Consider the following 22,612-nt stretch of genomic DNA (forward strand, 5'->3'; position numbering starts at 1 on the left):
ATCACTGCTTTCATTGCAGGAACGAGGTTTCATATAGAGGTGTGTTTGATATCACAATCTTCCTGCGTCACTTTTAAAGAAGCCTCACATTGCTACTATGTTCTTATTGGGAACCCTGCTCCTTCCACTATGCAACGCTCAGTCCGTGACGAGCCTCCATTTCTCTCCTCATATATCATTACACTGCCCCTAAATGAGGGGACAAGTCCCTTCCTCCAGCACACTTCTGTCCCGTTGCTGTGAATATTCTGATAATCTGATTGGCTACAAGTTCTACCCCCGCCCACTTCGGAACTAAGGACATCCCCGGAGGAGCAGGAGAAGATAAACGTACAACAAGGTGCTCATACTCAAGTCAAACGCACATTAAATATGACAAAGTGGAATTCTGGTCATGGAAACAGTTGCTTCCATACTGTTAGACTGTTTATTGGGGATTAAAACGTCTTTCCCATGTGGGTGATGATTAGAAGTACAAAAAAACTCAAAAAAACTGTTTATGTCCATGCAATTTCTAAAATATATACACGTCTGTTAATGTTACAGCGAAATACAGGTGCAAAGTATCCTATAGTTCATTTGAGTGAAACACATTGACAAATTCGATCACTTCAACACTCTGCCCAGATAAATCCCAAATTACCGCATTACTTACAGGATATCCGGGATCCCCTGGCTCCCCTCTGTCTCCGCGGTCACCTACAGGGCCCTGGAGAAAAATTAGATTGTATCAGGATGCTTACTGATCTCCATCACATGACACCCGCGTATAACTAGACCTCAAGACCATGGTCACGTCCCTAATGGCATCATACCCTGACCTAATGATGTAGTGTAAGGGGAGAGGATTATCCACAGGAATAAGATTGACAGGAGGGTTCTGGGAGGAGAGGAATGAGACAAAAAAATAATGGCAGCACAGTAGTTAGCATTGCTGTCTCATAGTGCTGGGGTCATGGGTGGGATTCCGACCTGAGCCCTATCTGTGGCTTACAGTGTTTCTGCGATTTATTCATACACGGACGTGCAAAGAAACAGGCCATTAAAATCAATGATGCACGCTACATACGATTTGGAATTGTGTCTTCTGTTCATACATTGCATTTTTATAATGCAGCACACGTTTCTTCCTCAGTAAGTTGTATATTTCATTATTATTTCCTATTGAAGGCCACAAAACATAGCAATGTGGTGCAATATTGTGTCCTTTACCATGAAAACAGGCGCAGAAGAGCAAAAATAGTCAATTGACATCATTAACCAGCGGGTACACATGTGAACCTGTATTGTGTCTTAACTGCAAGTTAGTGGGATTGTCATTGAAAGGGTCATCAAAGGTCATTTATGAAAGTGTAGCCCAAATGCTGTTTCAGGACGTCCCAGGCCTAATTTTGGGCAAATGCATGATTGTACTTTGCTGGTGGACAAGAAAGGACATTTATTTTCTACCAATGCAATAAAAACACATAACGCCACATAATAATGACAGTCCCAGCGTCCCCTTAAGTTTTGGGATTTATTTAAGACATAAATGAAGCTGGACTGACCAGTATTTTAGTAGAAAAACAAACCAAAAACAGATACAGATTAATGGGGGATTCTATGCCATTGGATGGACTTTGAAGTGACATTTATCACCATACATATCTCTAGTCGGAAGAGTAGGTACAGATTGATGCTCCTGGGGCGGACACTGGGATAGGAGTGTGCCCCTATTAATGAGCTAGGCAGCCCATTAGGCACATGTACACAAACGGCTCTTTGCTTTGAAAGGGAAACCCCAGAAACAGATAAATGTAATAGTGAATGTGATGGCGAGTTTAAAGAATGCTTAATACCATAACGGATAGTGAACAGAGCTACGGAATGTTGTGTGTCAATGAGCTGACACTCTTACGTGCCTATTGGTTGTGAATGCGAGTCTACATCAGTGGTTCCCAAACTGGGTGCCGCAGCGATCTCACAGGGGTGCCGTGGTCAGGGCCGGTGATGAGAAAGGCGGGGGGCTACTTGGTAATTATTCTGGCTTAGGGGTGCCTTGAAAAAATTATGGAGACCCTAAGGGTACCTCAAACTGAGAAAGGTTGGGATCTACTGGTCTACGTAGAAGAAAAAGTGCACAAGAAGCGTAATAAGGCGTGCAAATTATGGTGTCAATGACTGATAGTGAGCAGCAGCCTGGAATTTATATCATGATCTTACTCTGTCTCCAGGGGCTCCGGGGGCACCTTCTGTCTTGCCGTCCTCCCCTTGTTCTCCCTGTAGAGAAAAAAATAATAATATTATGCAGATGAGATCAGTAGGTAGTTATAGTGGTTATAATGCACAAGACACTGACACTGCGTCCTGCACCTAATCCAGGAACAATAGGAGAGAAACACCCGTATTGTCTATGCCAGTTGGCTCTACCCTGTCCTACGTCCTGCACACAGCAAACGGTTATCCTGTGTGGGAGGGGGACAAAGCGTCTAATGTACGTACAAGTTATATGAATGAAGGAGAAAATAAATGGAGCAATAGGAAGTGACAAGAAGAGGGGCCAGCAAACATCTGAAGCTACTAATGCAGAGGGAGAGAGACGGGTGTGTAGCACTTGGCGTGTGGCCCACACACACAGAGACAGTCATACACTTCCAGCCCATGTGAGTGGGAGCTGAGCACAGGTATCATGTTACATAAACCTAGCACCTACATAAACGTGTGATCCAGGCCGTCATGCAGGAATGGAAGGAGTTAAATGATCACACGTATAATACTTTGTAATCTAGAACAAATGACTAAGCTTCAGCTACTGCTTTCCATGCTGCTACTTGTATAATGTATTTATGATGTGCTATAAACATTGCCCTGACCTTGCCTCAGTCACCTGACCAATCCTACATCTTCCCATAGGACGGCGTATTCAGCATTTACAAGTAGACCTGTTACTCGCACGCATGGGAGGTCATTTAAGTGCATATATTAAATACAGCCAGAAGGTTGCAAAGCCTTCTGGGGGGGGGGGGGGGGGGGGAGAAATATACAGTTGGGAGAGGGCTTGTCCTAGCTAAACTCGAAATTGCAGTGTAAAAATAAAGCTGCCCAGTATATGTGCGTGACATGCAAAATACAGGCAGTGTTTTCATGCAGGCAAAAATAATAACAGCACCCCTTGCAAATTTGCTCATAACTCCTAATAAGGCCCTTGAGGAAAACCACAGATCACTTTGGTTACTTGGACGGTCCTCCTAGTACACATCAAGGGGCTCCCTTTACCTGCCAGAGTGCGGAGAGGTGTAACATTCTCTAAAGGTAAACTGGGTAAACCTCACATCGACGCCCGAACTTAACAACCAGTTTACAAAATACTTGTTCAATTTCTGGTAGGTCTCCCGACAGACCAGGCTGTTCTCCCGCATTCTGCCCATTTCCTAATAAAGGTGGCAGGATGGGAGCCTCCATGGCGCGATTGAAGGTGAATCCCGTAATTTTGGCCACAGGCTCGCGGCAAAACTCCGCTTTTGTGTCATTGCGTTGCCAAAATGACACGATTTTCCACATCCCGCTTCGCCCTCACACCTTACCTCCGCTACCACTGAAGAGTTGGTAAGTACAGACACCCTTTGGTGCAACACTGAGATTCATCAAGATCACCTTCACTCCACCCAAATACCCCCCTTAGTCTGTGATTCGTACAGATCTATGATGATGCGATATATGAACACACTTAGAGCAGGTGACGTCATTGAGCCACTATGCCATGATCCTAGTGAACTATTGGTTCAGGGCACACCATGGCTTCCACCACTGTGTGCCGACTTGAAGTACTTCCTCTCTGCTGAAGCCCTCCATGGCTACTGAATGCCGACAGTGGGCACGGACACAGGGATGCGTTACCATTTTACCCTGTGTCCCGGGTTCTCACTGTTCTTCGAGGCAGGAGTTTCCTCTCTAGCTGCTGGACGCTTGGCCTCGGGAACAATAAACTCACAGCCCAGTCCAGCTGGACCCAGCCACAGAGTGTTCGTAGAAAGAGACGCTCTGACCTCCAGCCAAACACATGAGTCATATTCTAGCCTGAACTGGTTATAACGGAGCTGAGTCAGCACACGTGCGACAGAGGGGCCGGTGTTTGAGGGGTTCTCTGCCCTCTGTACCCCCCTATCGTAGTACAGAAGTGTAAGAGGATAATGCATCTTGCTTTTTTCTTGAATTTGAGCTCCTGGAGGATTCTGGGAATGACAGTACTAAATCCCCTTATTTCAGCTGCGGGCCAGTACAAACAGGATGGAGTAATCAATCCTTCTGCGATACAGTATGTTTTATCTTGGACTCCACGAATAATCTTTCCGGTTAAAATCGAAAATAGGAAATAATGGAGATATCTTCGTATCCCAATGTCCAACTGCACATAACATTGCATGACAGAACTGAGCACAGTAATTAAAGGGCACTCTTCCACTCACAATTCAGTAGCCCGTAGGATCTGAGACTTCGTTACCCTAAGCCCCTATATATTAACATGGCACAGTGCTTTATATTTCCGGTAGACACTAGGGGGTAAATGTATCAAGCTGAGATTCTAGTTATCATTTATTTAGTACATTCTACAAAATGACAAATAGAATCTGATTGGTTGCTATGGGCAACATCTCCACTTTTCAAACCCGCCGGAAAACTCTCAGCTTGATACATTAGAAACAAAACTTGCATGTTTTTAAATGTGAATGTCCAAAGTGTGCACCTAAATAATGAACCATTATATTCCTCTTGTTGTGGATTTACATTGTACACATATTGACTAAAGGCGGCACCTTGCCCTGAATTTAAATATTCGACATTACAACAGGGATAAGGACCCAGATTAAGCGGTTTGTAAAACTTTCCCCAGTATAAATTTAGTTCAGTGCTGTAACAAAATGTCATTGACTTATGCAAAATAAAAATAATTAAGCATCAGGAAAACAGGCGACGTGTTCCCAGTACCCCTCATATTGTATGGAAAAAGCAGCCCCGTCTGCATTTACGGCAGTAGAGGAAATGGTTAGTATGGGATTTGCCTTCAAGAATAATTACAAAGAGGCAAGTAAGGTAAACTATTTAACTGCATCTGACGTACAACTGGTTCTGTCTATTTATAAGTGTTTTGCTAGCAATATTGTCTGTGCACAGACATGATCATGTGATAGATGGATGATCATGCAGAACGTCGGGAGAATGTGCGTGTAACCATTACCAGACCGGATCGTGCCCGAGAGGCCAGGATCATGTGATTGGAGGAGACGAGTATACCCAGAGGGGACATAGATCTACACCCATGACATCACTAATGTCTATAATACAGGAGTCTGCTGATAAACCACAGACACAGCAACGTCAGTCTGAGCTGCAGAGGAAGGATCGGCGTTATAGGTTCACGATTCTTTTAAGAAGTTCAAAGGAAGGAGATCGAGGAAGTCAGTGTTTAACATCAGCCTCAAAAATTATTATTTTATATATTATTGCAGGACCCATTAAAATGTACTGTTATTTAATGCACCCTATTAAAAGTAAAGGATAAAACCAAATCTCCATAACCTTGGAGCTTATGCTCATTCAAGTCCTGATACGGAGTGAACATGGCCCTGAGCCTCTCCGCGCAGCATGGCAGAGCCCCTAACAATGACTCAATCCTTTCTCTCATTCATCATCATCACTTATTGTGCTCTGCTCTATAAAACTAGGTGCACTGACCCTCTCTCACTCAACCTGCGCCAACTTTGCCAGCTTGTGGAACAAGCCTATGCTCTTTAGTGAAAATCTGGGTGCCCTTTGGCCAGTCCAAGAGGGACCAAAGCTGATTTCCCTCCGCACCACATCCGGTATCCACTGTGAGTAGGTGACGGGATCACCGTAAGAATGTAAAAATCATGCACTATTAGAATTGTAAAGTGCTATGAAATTTTCTGGAGCTATATAAGTAAATGTTGATAATTATAAGCGCATGTGTTTCTCTGCGGAGCGTAATACAATGTACGCAGCCATTACTTCACCATCATCAGCTATGTATATATGCGCCATTAATTACGCAGCGCTGTACAGAGAACTCACACACATCAGTCCCTGTCCCACTGGAGCTTACAGTCTAAATTCCCTAACGCATACACAGACAGACAGACAGACAGACAGACTAGGGTCAATTTGATAGCAGCCAATTAACCTACTAGTTTGTTTTTGGAGTGTGGGAGGAAACTGGAGCACCCGGAGGAAACCCACGCAAACACGTGGAGAACATACAAACTCCACACAGATAAGGCCATGGTGGGGAATCAAACTCATGACTCCAGTGCTGTGAGGCAGAAGAGCTAACCACTGAGCCACCGTGCTGCCCAATGTGCACAGTAAAACATTTTGTATCAGGAATTATTTTCTTTTTTTTCCAGCTTAGAACACATTCATCACTCTTGATAAACGTATGCAAACTGTACTTGTACATAAATAAAAGGGTTGTGTCTATATTTTAGGAATTCTCCAATGTACCAAGCTTCAATCATTTTCTATGTAATAATCAATATTTCAGTTTTGGGCAACGCTGACGTACCTTTTCGCCTTTTACTCCTGGAGGCCCGATTGGACCAGGGGGGCCCGTGTGTCCCTGTAGTGAGACAGAACATGGTCATGCATACTGCGGTGACAAGCTATACATTTCCCAGAATACCTTGGCTGTCACATTTCATATGCAGGTACGGGATCTATTATCCAGAATGCCAGATACTCCGTCTTCAGCTTAAAACAAGGTTTTCCTTTTTCCATAATTTGCAGTTTTATGCTGACAGTATACTGAATTTCATTTAGAATGACCCATATATTTCCCCACACTGTATAATACATTGCAGTGCTCCTCACAACAAACCATTAAAAAAGCGTTCGGGGATTGTTTGTGTGCGACATTATTATCAAAAGGAAGCAATTCTTTTTTTTATCTTTCAGCTTTTCAGAACATTCTTAGTTTCTGGATAAGCAATACCAGACCTCTATATTAATATTGATAATCATAATCCTCACAGGTCTATAGCTGAAGATTAGGTAATATACTGTTACTGGTAACCAAGTACCATCCGCTGTCACCTCACTTAAATTTTGTGCATCTGATGTGCTAAGGAAGTTGTCTTGCAGACTATGGGGAGTTCCTCTTATAATTTCATACTTGCCAACTCTCCCGGGAATGTCCGGGAGACTCCCGAAATTCGGGTAGGTCTCCTGGACGAGCAGGCAAATATCCCGCATACGGCAACTTTCTCCTCAAAATTACGTGATCCGCGTTGAATCGCGTCATTTTGGCCCCGCACCCGCATAAACAGCATTTTGTCACGGGGCCAAAATGACGTGATTCGCCCTCCACTCCCTCCAACCACGCCCCCTGACAGGGATCTCCCGGAATAAAGTTTCCAAAGGTTGGAAAGTATGTATAATATATCTTACTCACACCGGAGGCGGCCATTTTGTGACATAAAAACACTTCAATGCACCCCATAAATCCACTATTTTCATTTAGATAGAGACTAGTGAAGTAGTCGGCTGCCTTCTCTCAGTTTATAACATGTGATTAGGCGACAGACACAATGCAGTCTCCATTACCAGTCGCCTAATGCTAAAAGTGAAGGAGTTGTATAAAACAGGTGTTTATTAACTGGTGTAAACCCTCTAAAGCAGTGATGCGTAACAGGCGCCCCCCCCCCCCCCAGACTTCACCTGCGGCCCCCAGCTCCTTTCTGCTTTGTCAGATGTGTTTGTTATAGCTTGTAACACTTGTTGTTATTTTGTTATTGCATTAGGTTGCCCATCACTGTTCTAGAATCACACGTTTTCCAACAACACTGTAATAACCCAATACTGTAACTCATGCGCTGTTGCCAGCCAATTTAAGTCTAATATCTATAGTTGCAGGAAAAGTACAATTAGCAGAATCTCTAAACAACCGTCACAGAAACAGCAGATTGAACATAACACAACTGATTTGCCACATCCACGTTGACACACACGAACCCAGCTGAGACGATAATAGCATTAAAATAGACCATTACCTGATAGCCGGGAATTCCTATCTCTCCCTGTGCACCCATCCTCCCGGGAGAGCCCTACAGAGCGAGACAATGATTGGTCAGTTCTACAATCACATAAGCAAATGCTAAACGTAAGCATGTGGCTGAGTCAATAACATAAACATTCAATGTATATTTAGATTTGAGGCCTCGTGAGCAGTCCGGACACTACAATCCTCCTTCTCTTCAGACCAAAATCACTAGCAAAGGCTTATTATTATCTTTTAATTTATAAAGAGTTGACATGTTACACAAAACCTCACATGGAGGGGGAGCATGATCCAAATTGCATACAATGACAGGAAACAGAAAGCAAACATGCCTCCTGTCCTAATGAGCTTACAATCTAATAAGTGTGGTGAGCACATGATGATACAGAGGGTACCGGAATAATGACTGTCAGGAATTGGTTTGATTGGCTATCGTAAGGCAGCAGCGTTGTCAGCCTCCGCTAATAAAGCAGATATTGGCGGCTGGCATTTCGGTGGTGCGGTACCCTTAGAACGAGAAGAGAGAGAGCAGGAGGTAGACACACGAAACATGAACAAGGTCACTGTATAAATCTTAATGCAGTCATCTGCTGGCAGCCGTAATCGTCCTTCACCATCTATCAGAACTGAGCGTCCGTTCTCTGCTGCTTCTAGAGGAGGCTTTTACTTTCATACTGCACAGGCTCTCTAGGGGTTATGGCCATGTTTAGTGTCACACTCACTGCTAGAAAAAGGGCCAGTTGTTGCTCATGTCCAACGGCAGCTGCTGTGACCATGGAGGCAGTGGAGACCACCAAAGAAGGAATAACCACTCGGTGGGTCCCAGCAGCGGAATGTAGATGGTATGAGGATCTCCGTTATTAATGGGTAGAAGGTCCGTAAAGGCTACATCCACCTTTGGACATCTCCTTTTCGTTCGTTCCCCTTAAGAAACCCTTAGATTTCTGTGCCAAACTTTTTGTAGTCCTCACAGCTGGAGATCAGAGTCTCCGGCTGTATAACAAGGACAATAAGAGAATTGTTGAGCATGAATCGTAGCCACAGCTCATTGGCCGAGTCACTGGAGCCGGAGACCTGTAGCAACCAATCAGGGACTTGCTCTCATTGCACTGGACTTATTATTGTTTGGTTGCTATAGGCAACTACAAATTTACAATATTGCAGGTTGTTACAAAATCACCCCCACTGTCTCGCTGTGTCCCCAGCACCAAAAACTAAACTGTGATGGGGCAGGGAAGATGTTATACAAAACAAAAAAGAAATCATAATAATATGCAATATACACTATGTCCTTACCACCGGTCCTAGGGTTCCTCTACTTCCCTTTGGTCCTTGATTCCCTGTGGGTCCTGTTTTGCCTGGAAGACCTGTCTCTCCGAGGTGCCCCTGAATACCTTTGTTTCCCTGTAAAACAGCACTCAGAACAGTCAATAGGGTGAAAACTGTAAGAAGAGTCGCCACATGCAGTTTAGCCAGACAGCCAGGACAGCGCCCCAACGCGCTCCGCACGCCAGCCTCCAGAGACATTCTCCGGCCTTACCTTGCGTCCTGGTTTGCCTTTCTCCCCTTGTTTTCCTGGTTTTCCTTCCACTCCCTATAAAACAGAGGAAAGGTGGGTTACATTTTGTAAGCCCAATGACAAACCCCGGGTACACTAGTTTATCAAGATATAAAACTGCCCTTTATTAAATAAACGCTTGTATATTCGGAAACTTTTATGCAAATTAGATGAAATGCGTAGCGTAGTTAGACTGATAAAAGAAAATCTATAATATAGGTGACAGTGGGGAATGGTTAAGTCCGCTGGACGTGGTAGTCTAACAGAACATGGAACCATCTGATCTATAAGGGGATCTGTACAACCCCTGTACTGTTATATTACATATCATCAGTGGTAGGGATAACCGCATAGAAGCCTATTATACTAAACAACTATGTTCAGCTTAGGTTGGGTACACACTGCAGGTTTTTGAGACGATTATCGGCCAATCACACGATAAACGACTGTTCGGCCCAATATCGCATTAATGTGTACGCTGCAGTGATGAACGATGATCGTTCCAAATCTCATCGTATCGTTTTGATTTTTAAACCAGAATGAAAATTATCTTTTAGCAATGGAACAATGTCGTTCCAATCCTGCAGTGTGTCTGCACTCAGGACCGGCAGTGTCCATAGATCTCTATGAACGATGTTGTTCCAATCCTGCAGTGTGTCTGCACTCAGGATCGGCAGTGTCCATAGATTTCTATGGAGTGTGCAGAGTCAGGATCTTTTCAGCTGATGGTTATGACAGATGAAGAGCACAGATCTGATGGTAAATTGTGTAAAACGTGTATAGTGTGTACACAGGAATCGTCATGCTGATCGGGACTGTTATTTATTTATTTATTTCCAGACATTGGTAAAATCATTTAAGATCTCTCATCGGGAGAAATTTCCTGTATTGTGTACCCAGCTTTATATTATAATGTATCAATTCAACCTAAGAAAAGCAACACATGTGGAATGGTCAGCGACACTATCCTGAAATCTCAATCGTCTACAGATCAGGAAGTCTGTTGTGCATGCAAAAAAATATTCCCCAAGGAATACTTCTCTCAAACATCTTTGGCCTTGACAATATCTGGTAACTGGGAAACACAAACACGCAATATATTTTTATAGCATATATTATATATACATACACACACGTGTGTATGTGTGTGTGATAATAGCAATACCATCAACATTTGATAGTTTGTAAGCTTGCGAGCAGGGTTCTCTTACCTCTCTGTCTCTATGATTACCCAGTATTGTTTTATTAATGTTTGTTCCAAATTGTAAAGCGCTACGGAATTTGCTGGCGCTATATAAATAAATGTTGATGATGGTGAACATATGACAGCATACAATTTAGATTTAGTTTAGCTTTCCGCTGGGATCCCATTGCATCCAGAACTGCTGGGTTAAGTTGGAAGATGAAGACAAGACAAGCGGGGAGAGTGATCAAACCACAGAACATTCCCTACCACAGACACACGGATCTGTCTCCATGACTAGTACCACTGTCCAATATATATTGTGGAATCTGAAAAGGACTACAAAAGCTTGCCAAACTCCAAACACTACAAATTTATGAAAAACATTTTTTTCAGCGCCCGACTCTCTCAGATTTAAGCAAAGACAAGTTCTGTCCACGGGTCTGCAGTGTGGTACAGGGACGGCGCTGGAATTCCGCATGATGAATCGCTATGGAATATGACACAGCACATTCAGTGTTTTGTTGATGGTATAAAAATTGCAGAGAGCTGCATTTTACTTGTCTGCTATTGGAGCCAAATTCCACAGACATGGAACTCTATTACAATATTCTTTCCAACCCAATGTTATGTGATATGGTTTATTTAATAAGTGGTGAGGTTTTGAGAAAGACACTGTATGTATGAGGAGTTTGCAGCCGTTACCATGACAATACAGGAGAATAACTCGCACAATAATGTAGCCCCTCCCTCTTGACCAGACAGCCAATGGGATCACTTGACATAAATATCATGCTGCCGATACGGATGACAGCAATACATGGACAAAACAGGGTAACGCTAAAGATGAAGGCGTAAGAAGTGAACCAAAATCATTGCACTCTATTGACTGGAGACACAAGGCTGTTCTTATAGTAAACACGGCATGTTTTTTTCTGCAATATATACAGAAACATACGTGTATTCAGCAATATAGATGTCATATCAATACGCCTACTGTATATACAAGATGTAATCCAGACAAAAGCCAGTCAAAGCCAAGTCAGTAACGGAATGAAGTCAACATGTGATGACTTGAGTATGGCTGCCAGATACACATACATCGCTTCCCACCACAGCTGTCATCAGCTGTGCCCATCCTGTGCCAAATTCTACAAGGCGTCACTCCTGCACCATGTGACCGGAGATGGTTGGTTTTCTGTAGAGTTAAAGCGGACTTGTCACCTTCAGTGGGGGCAGCCATTTTGTGGGTGGAACCTATATTCTTAAGCATGCAGCCTATTTATCAAATAGTAATTAGATACTTTTGTGTAACTGACAAAAGTGCAAACAGCCTTCGTAAGGGCGTGCAACTACTTTTGCACAAATGTATTTTTACAGGTAAACAAATGGAGGAGATGGACCCCAATTAGGTTGGACTTTGTAGTAACATTTTTACATTTTCCACCATATGCAATTTCCATAGTACACTCACAGCTCCAAATATAATCCACACTCCATGTACACGGGTGTTACCCAAGACTGGTAAGTGGGTGTGCATCTTCCTAGGCAGACAAGCAGGGTCTCAGTGATCGCTTCTCTTCCTTTTGGAGCAGATCTAGGTGGGACGGAAAGGGCCCTCCTATAATTTGCTGGGTGCGAAGACCCTTATGGGTTTCATGCCCCAATAATTTATGGGAGGTGGTGCAGCCCAGAGGCTAGATCCCCCACCCCCTCCGAAGGGGGTTCTGAAGACACTTGCTCCCTGAGGGACCTCTATTGTTTTGTTTTTTTAGATATATAATCTAGTCAAATTGTTTGGTTTCACGTTTGATATTATGGGAAACCACTATTGGTGAAAATTGAATGCAGCATACGGTAATTTAGATAGGGGCTGCTGTAGAACATTGGTTCTCCTTATCGTGTTAGAGCTATCTTGCCCCTTGTTTTCATCTGGTCTCTAAACGTGTTTTCAAGTCTTAAAGTGTCAACCAGTTGGAGATTACAGCTCAATGACACTGCATGCATACGTTTCTCCACCAGCCGCATCTCCATTTCCAGTACTCAATGATGCTGTCTCAGTTGCAGGATTCACATTGACTGCTCCTCTCCATCGTTCCCATGGGGGAATTCATTATTGCATCTACGTCTTCTTGGGTGCCGGCTGAAGATCAGTCTTCGTGCTGTGTCCGATGTGTTTCGGTTCCCCAGTCTGGTCAAAATTCTTGACAACTCAAAGGTTTTAATTGACTTAATGAATCCAGATCACTTCTCATTTGCTCGCAGTCTGATGCGATCTACTTAACTTGAGACTGTAAGGATCGTAAGCTGGCCTGGATGTGGTCCGTCAAAGTCGCTTGTGAGCCCAATCATCCTTGGCCAGAAATGATGCGTTCCCGTCAATGTCTGCTCGATGGACAATCTTCTGCAAAGTGCTGGCGGCCTGTCTCTAGGAAGGGAGACGGAGAGAAAGAGAAAGCTTTATCTGGTGGTGTTTTATAATCAGCTGCTGTCTTCTCCGTCATCACTTCCAGGAATGGAGGTTCTCCTGGCTCTCCCTCATCATCAGATTCTGAAGTTGGTGAGGATTACTTCAGATGTCATGTCAGATTCAGCCACACGTGCCTCAGGATCGGTAGAGCTGCAGCCCGTTCATAGTGACTGATCACATGACTACATGTACTGGTCACCCTAAAGAATGGGATGATGGAACCAGAACCACTGCACATTACCCAGTACCAAGAAAACATAAATTCTTCTGAGTAGTGGAAATGGCCGTGTGCAAAAAACTGTATGAGAGAGCAGTATGATAGCTTACAGCCTAACTAAATATTGAGGTTCTCTTCCATCATTTATTTACACCTATCAAGTGCCACATTTTTTGGCACCCCATTTAAAGGGAAAATACATCCATACGAGCAGCACGGTGGCTCAGTGGTTAGCACATCTGCCTCCCAGCACTGGAGTCATGAGTTTTATTCCCGACCATGGTCTTATCTGTGTGGAGTTTGTATGTTCTCCCCGTGTTTGCGTGGGTTTCCTCTGGGTGCTCAGGTTTTCTCCCACACTCCAAAAACATACTGGTAGGTTAATTAGCTGCTACTAAATGGACCTTAGTCTCTTTCGGTCTGTCTGTGTGTATGTTAGGGAGTTTAGACAGTAAGCTCCTAGGGGGCAGGGACTGATGCGAGTGAGTTCTCTGTACAGCGCCGCGGAATTAGTGACGCTATATAAATCGCTGATGATGATGATACTGTCTTCTACCAATGCACTTCAACAAAACAGTGACGCCTAGTGGTCAAACAATCATAACATATTTTAGACTACTTAGGTGACTTTATGTAGCTTTAAATGTTCCAAGTACATTGTTGTACATAACTTTTCTTTTTCTTTTCTGAACTGAAATGTCACTAATCTCAATAATAATTATGAATTCCTGAAGGACATTTGCCAGACTAGTTACAAGTGTATTTATGAAACAGATGTTCTCTTACATCAGCTCAAGAGCTATTGCCTAGTAATGACCAACAATCATTTTGCAGTTTTTCTCAATAACTCGACAACCAGGTGACACCGAGGGGTGTATGGTCCAATATTTCATTCTAATTGCTGGTGGTCAAAGTGTAGATTATCGGGTAACAATGACTCCAAGTGTTGTTCTTCCCTGTAATAGTCACAGCATCGCATGAGCCATATTCCTGAATGTTCTCCGAAGCATTGTTTGTTGTTTTATCATTTCTAAGTGAAGGTTGGAAAACGTTCGGTATAAACAATTACAATTCTTAGAAAGCTACAATGGTTAGTTACTCTTTCTTACGCCAATTAGTTGGAGATTTCTGGCAGGAAGACGTTGAAGGGACGAAGAACCGCGTTGGTAGTGGACATAGCGCGGCGCGCACAGGGCGTGTAGCTCAGAGCGCTGGTGTTATAACATCTTGGACGTGGTCTGCTTGTAAAAAAAAAAAGAAAAGAAAAAAAAAAAGGGATTCCAAGAGGCAGGCTCCGGTTTCTCACACACTCTAAGATGACTTTCCTGGAACTGATATCCAATCTCTGATTTGTCCCAGGACCAAGAAAAATCACTCCGCAGAGCTGCTGGAACCGAGTGCCGGACTCTTTGCCAGCTGGCTCGGCTACGGACAAAGCAGACAGCCACTTAACTCTGTGACTACCATGTCCCACCAACACTCCAGTACTGGTTAATCAAGCCTTTATATCAACGTCTGCCTGGACTACAGTGTGCTGCGGCTGGTGAAGCGTTAATGCAAACACAGCATTTAAATCACTATAAATAACCGCATGGTCCAGTATTATAATGCTAGGACAAGCTTGGACGTCTTACGTTGGAGAGTAGTTATTATAGGTACCGATTCCTTCCTGGGTGCTTACATACAAAATATTCTTTAATGTTACATGTCCAACGTCAGAAATCCATGGATGGCAGTTCCTATGAATCAGAGCGGGTCTCCCCTAAGTCCTAGAATGAAGAATTACTTTATAAACCAGGTGATGAACTTTCCGATCGGGCAGTATTGTCATTTCCAAACCCCGCAGTCTTGTGTTCTGCTAAATACTGCAGAGAAAAATCGCTGCTACCTCCAGCGATCACATGTAAACAAATCATGATATATAGGTTTATATACACTGTGGTCTGTGTGAAGTTTCCCTGCATTACATCACAGTGGCCTGTACAGCATCTCACACTATAAGAGATTATAAACAATTCCTGCGGTAAGGAAAGGTCAGATGACCTCAAGGAGGTGTCCGCTTTTGGACAACCCCCAATTAATATAAATCTTTACATTCCCCGTATGATGAATTCCAACCACTTACCTGGAGCCCAGATTATGTTATGAGCTGACAGTACCGGATTCCTCTCTACGTCCAGCTTCTGTCAGACCGAGCCATAGATCTACTATTTGAAACTCAGTGGGGCGGGGTTGATTGGAAATACAGATTTTGTTTGCAGACTAGTTACAATGCCATCTGAATGTTGTTTAAAGGTCAGTTGCAGCATCGTGGAGGTGGGGAGTAATTTAGGACTAGATGGTATATTGTCTTGTATTGGACAGTTGCACAGTTGTAGTTTCATAACAACTCGAGCTCCACAGTTTGTAAATCCTGCTGCAAAGGACCATCCACCTGGCACATTATGTGGGAACCAATGAGCAGTTAGTAACATGAGGGCACTTATTCATGTATAAGTGACATGTGGCATGGAAATAACTAGGGAATGATGTAAACTTTCTAATAATATAATGCTAATTTATAAAAACCCAGAAAAAAGGTGATGTAACGCATAGCAACCAGATATCAGCATTCATTTTCTGCATGGCAAGCAACACGGCTGCTCCCATCCATACGAGTAAGGATACATGTAACAGCTTCTCTGTTCAGAAGAGCTTACATATCTAGAGCTGAACGATTATAGGAACATAACAAGTTCTACATAATATAGGAAATATTTCTTTTAAAAAAACTGATTTCACTTTAAAACATAAGTGTACGTTTTTCACTGTTATGACTTTCATCATCAAATTCCCCAAGGAGACGCTTTGTAATCAGATTGCTAAAAAAAAAAAAAAAAAGTCTACAACACGTAGAAAATAAAAAACACGCGACTGGGACTGCACCCAAATGTTCTACAAGAGAACAAGCTACTGGGCTCAATCCATATGAACATTACCACACAAGGGGGTATATTTAATAACATGGCGTAACATGCACAAATGTGATTGTTCTGATGCAAGTCGGGACAACGGCAGCATTGCCCCTAAAAAATGGGTGTGGTCATGTCAAGCCAAGGGTTGTGGTCATTCCAAGTCAAGGGTGGGTCCACCACACCTCCTGGCTTCCAATCTGCTCATGCCCCCCCCCCACCACAATCACTGATAGCAGGAGGAAGCAAAAGTGATTGGTGCCACACTGCCCTTCCTCAGGTGGCTCAAAAGGGGGGAGTACACCTGTAAAAGTAGGCTATGACTTTATTCAACATATATTGTTTCAAATATAATTATGTCTTATTTTAAAAGGACACTTTTTTCATTGCATAAATAGTTTACAACTATGCACTGGTTATTGAACAGATTGTGGAGCATCTTGTGCTCCTGCCAAGTAAAAACTATTTAATTTGAAAGTTTACAGAGCTTAGGCGTGTGAATGGCTGCGTGCAATGGACTATGAGACGGACTGTGCTTGAAACAGGCAGACGCAGGAGGAAGCAAGGGTGGGGGAGTTTCAGCTGCTCTTTTAGATCTTGTGCAATATCAGGACAGCTGTTAAGAGCCTCTGATGTCTCATTCAGATGTTACTTGTCTGTCAGCAATATGCAGCTTGATGAAACTATGGACTGTGGCCCCGATTGTCCCTAAACTCATTAATGGTCACGTAGATTTCTTATATGAGATTTATAGTGGACCTGTCACTGTGAATTAGTTTTACGGGAAAGTGGATGGATTTTCTTGGCCAATCTGGTCATGTCTGCCGCGGTGCAAATGTCTGCACTGATCAATAGGAGGATTTCGGTGGATCAGGGGTTTTAATGAATTGTTATAAAGGGCTGGAGAAGGGGCTCTGAGGGAGGGGTTACTTACATTGTCCCCTCTCATGTTTTAAATAAGACATAGATGATATTAAACCGAGCGCAATGAAAGTAGGAAGGCCTATAATGAAGCATACTCACTCTGACGCCTGGGATTCCATTGAAACCGGGGGGTCCATCTTTTCCTATTAAGCCAACAACGCCCCTTTCTCCTTTCTCCCCCTCAGACCCTGGCTCGCCCTTTTCCCCCTATGAATAGATTTACAGAAAAGAATAAAAGATTAGGATGCAATGCGGAGGTGAATTGTTCAACCAAAGTCAAAAATGTCTCTCACAGTGGAGGCATCCATTTTGTTGACTGAACCAATATGCAGGAGAACGCAGCCCATCAATGCCTCAGTCGCTTGTTCGATAGACTGAATATTGGTTCAGCCCAAAAAACGGATGTGACCGTGGCCTCTAGGTGACCAGTACAATTTGATTCAATCAGTCATACATGCTTAGTATAAAATGTCAAACAAGACCCATTTGCACAATATAATAATGTACTACTCCCGTTTTCCTCACCGAGCCCCAATAGCACTAGAGTGGGCTGAGTTTTGTATTTTTTAAACCTAAAAAAGCCAATTCGGCCAAGGTTTTGCATCTGCGAAATAAGTGAGGAAAGAAGACGTAGATTATCATTACACAGTATATAATGGGCCAGGTTGGCAAATTCTGAACTGTTAAAAGGACAGTAAAACAAAATATATATATTATACTTAATTTCGCACACAGAAAATATCCTTCCACTCTAAGGTTTCTGCAGTGGTAACGATCAGCTGTGCATGATACTATTATAGTAAGAGCACATGTTATGAACAGGGGATACCATATGAATATCAGGAAGTTGCAGGTGGACTAGTGGGGGAGGGGCTACTATGGGGCCCAGAGGAATGGCAGCCCCAGAAAAGCCAGGTCGCCACTCCTCCTTAAGCTCCAAGGCCCTCCTGCTCAAAAGAGTAAAGCGTAAGTCTCTGAGTACCACCCGTAATATAGCTATGGAGTTAATTGAAGCACTGTTCCACCCATGGGCAGGTGTATATCACACACACTTCCATGATCTCATGTGGAATGGAAACCAGTGGTTAAAAGCACATATCCCAACCATTTCTCTTTCAGAGGTACAGTCCTGCTTTTGAACAGGATCAATATTTTTCTTTTACACTGTCCCTCTTTTCTTCCACAGTGCCACCTTTGTGTCTGATGCATAGACCTGTACTTCTGCCATGGCACCCAACATTGTCCGTTTGGAGATGCTTTCCGAGCTGAAACCCATGAGTCATTGCAGTAACATCAATGATTACCCCACTTGGGGCAGGAAGGTAGAGGGCTTCCCGAACATTACCCACTTACCTTCATTCCATCCGGTCCCATCATACCACTGTCCCCTTCTAGTCCCATCTCTCCCTGCAAAGACAGGTTATATATACGTCAAGTGAAACAGCCTCGTTCTCCTTTCATTGTCACACAAGGTGCACAGAATTCTAAAACCGCGGCACCTTCTGCGCTAGCGCAAATAGAGTCTTTCATGACAATAACGCCCTGAAGAGGCTGAAGAGTTTAGAAATGGAACAAAGGAGGTGCGCAACATTATAATAACAGATATATAGTAACAAATGCTGGGAGACATCCAAACAAAATAGGTGACCAAGAATGAGTGATGGTGGAAAAAGAAGGAGACATAGTGGATATAACACGGCTTCTTGGAAATCACGACTAGTCAAGTAGTTTGGGGAAGGGGTCTGTGTATGTGTAAAAAACCTGCCTAAGATCAGCCCAGCAGGAGAATATGTGTAAACATTATGACAATATAAAGTCATTATAGATATACATGGAAAAAAGACACAAGTACTGATTGCAGTTTGCTATAAGCCACCTACCATACGCTATTGTACTGAATATTAACATACTGAAAGGGCAGCAAAGGAAATTAACCCTCATGGGCGATAGTACTGATCCCGACACAACTTAGGACAATGAACCTACTTGTTCTAGTAAAGGAAGCGGATTTGTATCCAATTTAAAAGACAACTAAACCTCTCATGTGGTCGAGGGAACAACTAGAGGGCGAGCAGCTGCGGGACGGTATACTGTCTAACAGAACAGATAATACCTAATGAACAGGTAAGTATTTAGTGAACGGTACTCATAACATGGTAACACTTGACTTGCATTTTAATCAGACAGTGTGTAAGGGAGATACAAAAACTGAATTTTAAAAGGATGAAGTTTAGACAGAGAAGCAATGAAGCTCGTAGACAGATCAACTGGGCCATTTTTTTTTTTTTTACATATTTAAAATATTATTATTATTAATTTTTATTTATAGGGCGCCACAAGGTGTCCGTGGCGCCGTACAGAGACAAAAACGTATTACAATACAAGGTGAGACAGCACAGTACAGTAAACATAAAGCACAGTAACTCAGTAAGCTCAATGCACAGCTAGTGAGGGCGGGGGGAGTATCCGCAAATGACGGGGCCCAAAAGGAGGGCGCGGAAGACAGGGAGAGCCCCAGAGGGGGGAGGAGGGCCCTCGAGGAGGAGGGCAAAGTAGCTGGAGAGCAGAGTTAGAAGTGGTGGAAACAGGAGGAGAGATGGCCCTGCTCAGAGGAGCGTACAATCTAAGGGATTTAGTAGAAAAATATATTTAATACTATCGCCAAGTATGGCAACATCTCTAAGAATAAAAGGCAATCAATAACATTAAATAAGAAAATTTCGGAGGCAATTAAGTAAAAAAGAACATTTAATTTTGCTATAACTAGAAGAGATGGAAATTTAATAATGGAAATACTTGGAATGTAGCAAAATATGTAAAAATAACATTAGGTTAGAAAAGACTAAAAATGAATTTCTAAATATAGAAACACTAATGCCAAAATATTCTTCAAGTACATACAGCAAGAAAAATAAAACGGATATTGGGCGACTAAAAGGTAAAACTAGAAAAACATTACTGTAGCAGATAAAGAGAGTTGATCTAAATATGTTCTTATCATCTGTAGTCACAAAATTGCCAGGAAATAGGTTGTGTAGCAAGACTCGCGCACATATTAACTGTTACTTGTCTAATATAGGGGTAGGTGCAGTTACATCTAAACAAGATAAAGCACTGAGCCTCAAAGGCATCCATCTATGTGTGCTAAGGGAACTAAGTTCAGTAATTGACAGGCCCCTATTTCCTAATTGTATACACTATCTCATAACCAGGTCAGTGCCACAAGATATCGTAGAACAGATGTCTTTAAAAATAAAAAACCCAGGAAAACATTTCATTGCGAAGGCAAATAAAATTGTGGACTTTATAAAAGGGTATAGACGTGGTATTGTATAGGGTGATTATTCCAGTTGATTTATGTGTACTTTTTGGGGTCAGGAAGGAACTTTCTTTTCCTTTGTGAGGCTAAATTGGCAACTGTCGCACTATAACTACTGTATATGTAACTATAAGGTATATATCTAAGTATATGTAACTATATGCAATTATGTAATGATATAAGTAATTATATATTAGCACTACCCTGGAAATCTGCCTAGTTCACTTATATAGTAAATATAGCTCTGTATAGATGACTAGTAAAAGACGCAATAATAAATGTACAAACAACGTGAAATAACTACTTTTGTGAAAGTTGGATTAACTTGTATTCTAGGTGTAAATAGACTGTAACCAGACAAATGTTCTTTACTTAATTGAGTATTAAACAGGTATATGGTATCTCGTTACTGGACCTAAACATCCCCAAACGATGTGATACCACAACCACAATTATGCCACATATAACTCTTATCACTGGCAAACAAGCCCCCTTAGATATTGTATGGTCAGAGGATTATCACATCTCACTAGAAGGGACAAGACGGCTCTGGGAGGAGATTGGGGGATTATGGGAAAGAGAATACAATTAATGGCACTATAGTGATTGGCGAGCTCGGCAAGCAGATCATAGGTTAAGCTTTATACATTCATCACTTAATATTTACATTACAAAAATACAAACATTTAAATAAACAAATGTATAGGGTTAGAGTCCCTCCCAGAAATGATTATGAAGATCAGGGTATACTCACCCTCTGGCCTATGAGACCTATTTCTCCTGGAATCCCCAACGGACCAATATCCCCCTGAGGACAGAAAGTTAATCAACATTTACATTTAAACTAGCAATAGTGACCTGGTGAAATGTAGTAAATCACACAATTAATTTTAGTCAAACTGTGTGCCAAGTGTGATGTTCTGTGCTAGTGAATTGCGAAACGCGTTACAATGTCTTAGGGCGTGCCAAAAATTAAAAATAGACTCTGGGGCAGCACGGTGGCTCAGTGGTTAGCACTTCTGCCTTACAGCACTGGGGTCATGAGTTCACTTCCCGACCATGGTCTTATCTGTGTGGAGTTTGTATGTTCTCCCCGTGTTTGCGTGGGTTTCCTCCTGGTGCTCCGGTTTCCTCCCACACTCCGAAAACATACTGGTAGGTTAATTGGCTGCTAACAAATTGACCCTAGTATGTCTGTCTGTCTGTGTGTGTGTGTTAGGGAATGTAGACTGTAAGCCCCAATGGGGCAGGGACTGATGTGAGCGAGTTCTCTGTACAGCGCTGCGGAATCAGTGGCGCTATATAAAATGATGATGATGAAGATAGCATTGTATCTTTTCAGTAAATAGACACAACCATGTAACAATCAGCGTTACGGGCAATCTAAAAAGGAGCTTAAATGAAAATGTCATAGTGAAAGCGCCAAAGTAGAATAAGCCTTATTGGCAAATACGATATAAGTGCTGAGGATATTTAGCAGATGTCAGCTCTATGTAAAAAGTAATCTATTGGCTTTTCAAGAAATGAAATGGAGACAATGGACATAATTTGGTATTCAGAATATCACTGATAAATTAGAACTTAAATCAGAACGGACGATGGTAGGGATGGCGCTCAGCGCCAACAGCTGCAACCCTACCGCAGGCCTCCGTTTACATTACTTGTAATTTTCTATTTTAAAACCCAGGTCCAACTCCAGACCTCTCGTACTTCCTGTTTTTATACTATAAATATTTCTTCGTTTGGTGCCTGCAAAGCTCTGACCCTTTGTTCAGAAAACAAACTACTGCTGTTCGATGCAGGGAACAAGCTTGGGAACGGCAGCTGTGTCTAGCACGGCCTTCCAGGTCTCCAGCTAAGCAGTTCATGTAAATCGTCAGCTCACGGGGCTGGAGGCAGCTTGTGCAATATTGTATACAGAGCTGGTCTTCTGTCCAGCT

The 22,612-nt window shown here is 42.7% G+C and overlaps 1 protein-coding gene across 2 annotated transcripts in view; it reads right to left on the minus strand.

Annotated features, from left to right (window-relative positions):
- The window catches only part of COL27A1 (collagen type XXVII alpha 1 chain), a 199,965-nt gene that overhangs the window by 25,618 nt on the left and 151,735 nt on the right, over positions 1-22,612 (minus strand). For both annotated transcript variants that reach the window (XM_075185183.1, XM_075185182.1), the window contains exons 35-43: positions 21,427-21,480; positions 18,707-18,760; positions 17,453-17,560; positions 9,591-9,644; positions 9,347-9,454; positions 8,043-8,096; positions 6,560-6,613; positions 2,203-2,259; positions 656-709 (exon numbers count right to left, since the gene is read on the minus strand). In XM_075185183.1, the coding sequence (XP_075041284.1) occupies positions 656-709; positions 2,203-2,259; positions 6,560-6,613; positions 8,043-8,096; positions 9,347-9,454; positions 9,591-9,644; positions 17,453-17,560; positions 18,707-18,760; positions 21,427-21,480 (597 nt within the window). The remainder of the gene's footprint in view (positions 1-655; positions 710-2,202; positions 2,260-6,559; positions 6,614-8,042; positions 8,097-9,346; positions 9,455-9,590; positions 9,645-17,452; positions 17,561-18,706; positions 18,761-21,426; positions 21,481-22,612) is intronic.

The sequence above is a fragment of the Mixophyes fleayi genome, chromosome 9, assembly GCF_038048845.1.
Source record: "Mixophyes fleayi isolate aMixFle1 chromosome 9, aMixFle1.hap1, whole genome shotgun sequence".
Taxonomy (NCBI): domain Eukaryota; kingdom Metazoa; phylum Chordata; class Amphibia; order Anura; family Limnodynastidae; genus Mixophyes; species Mixophyes fleayi.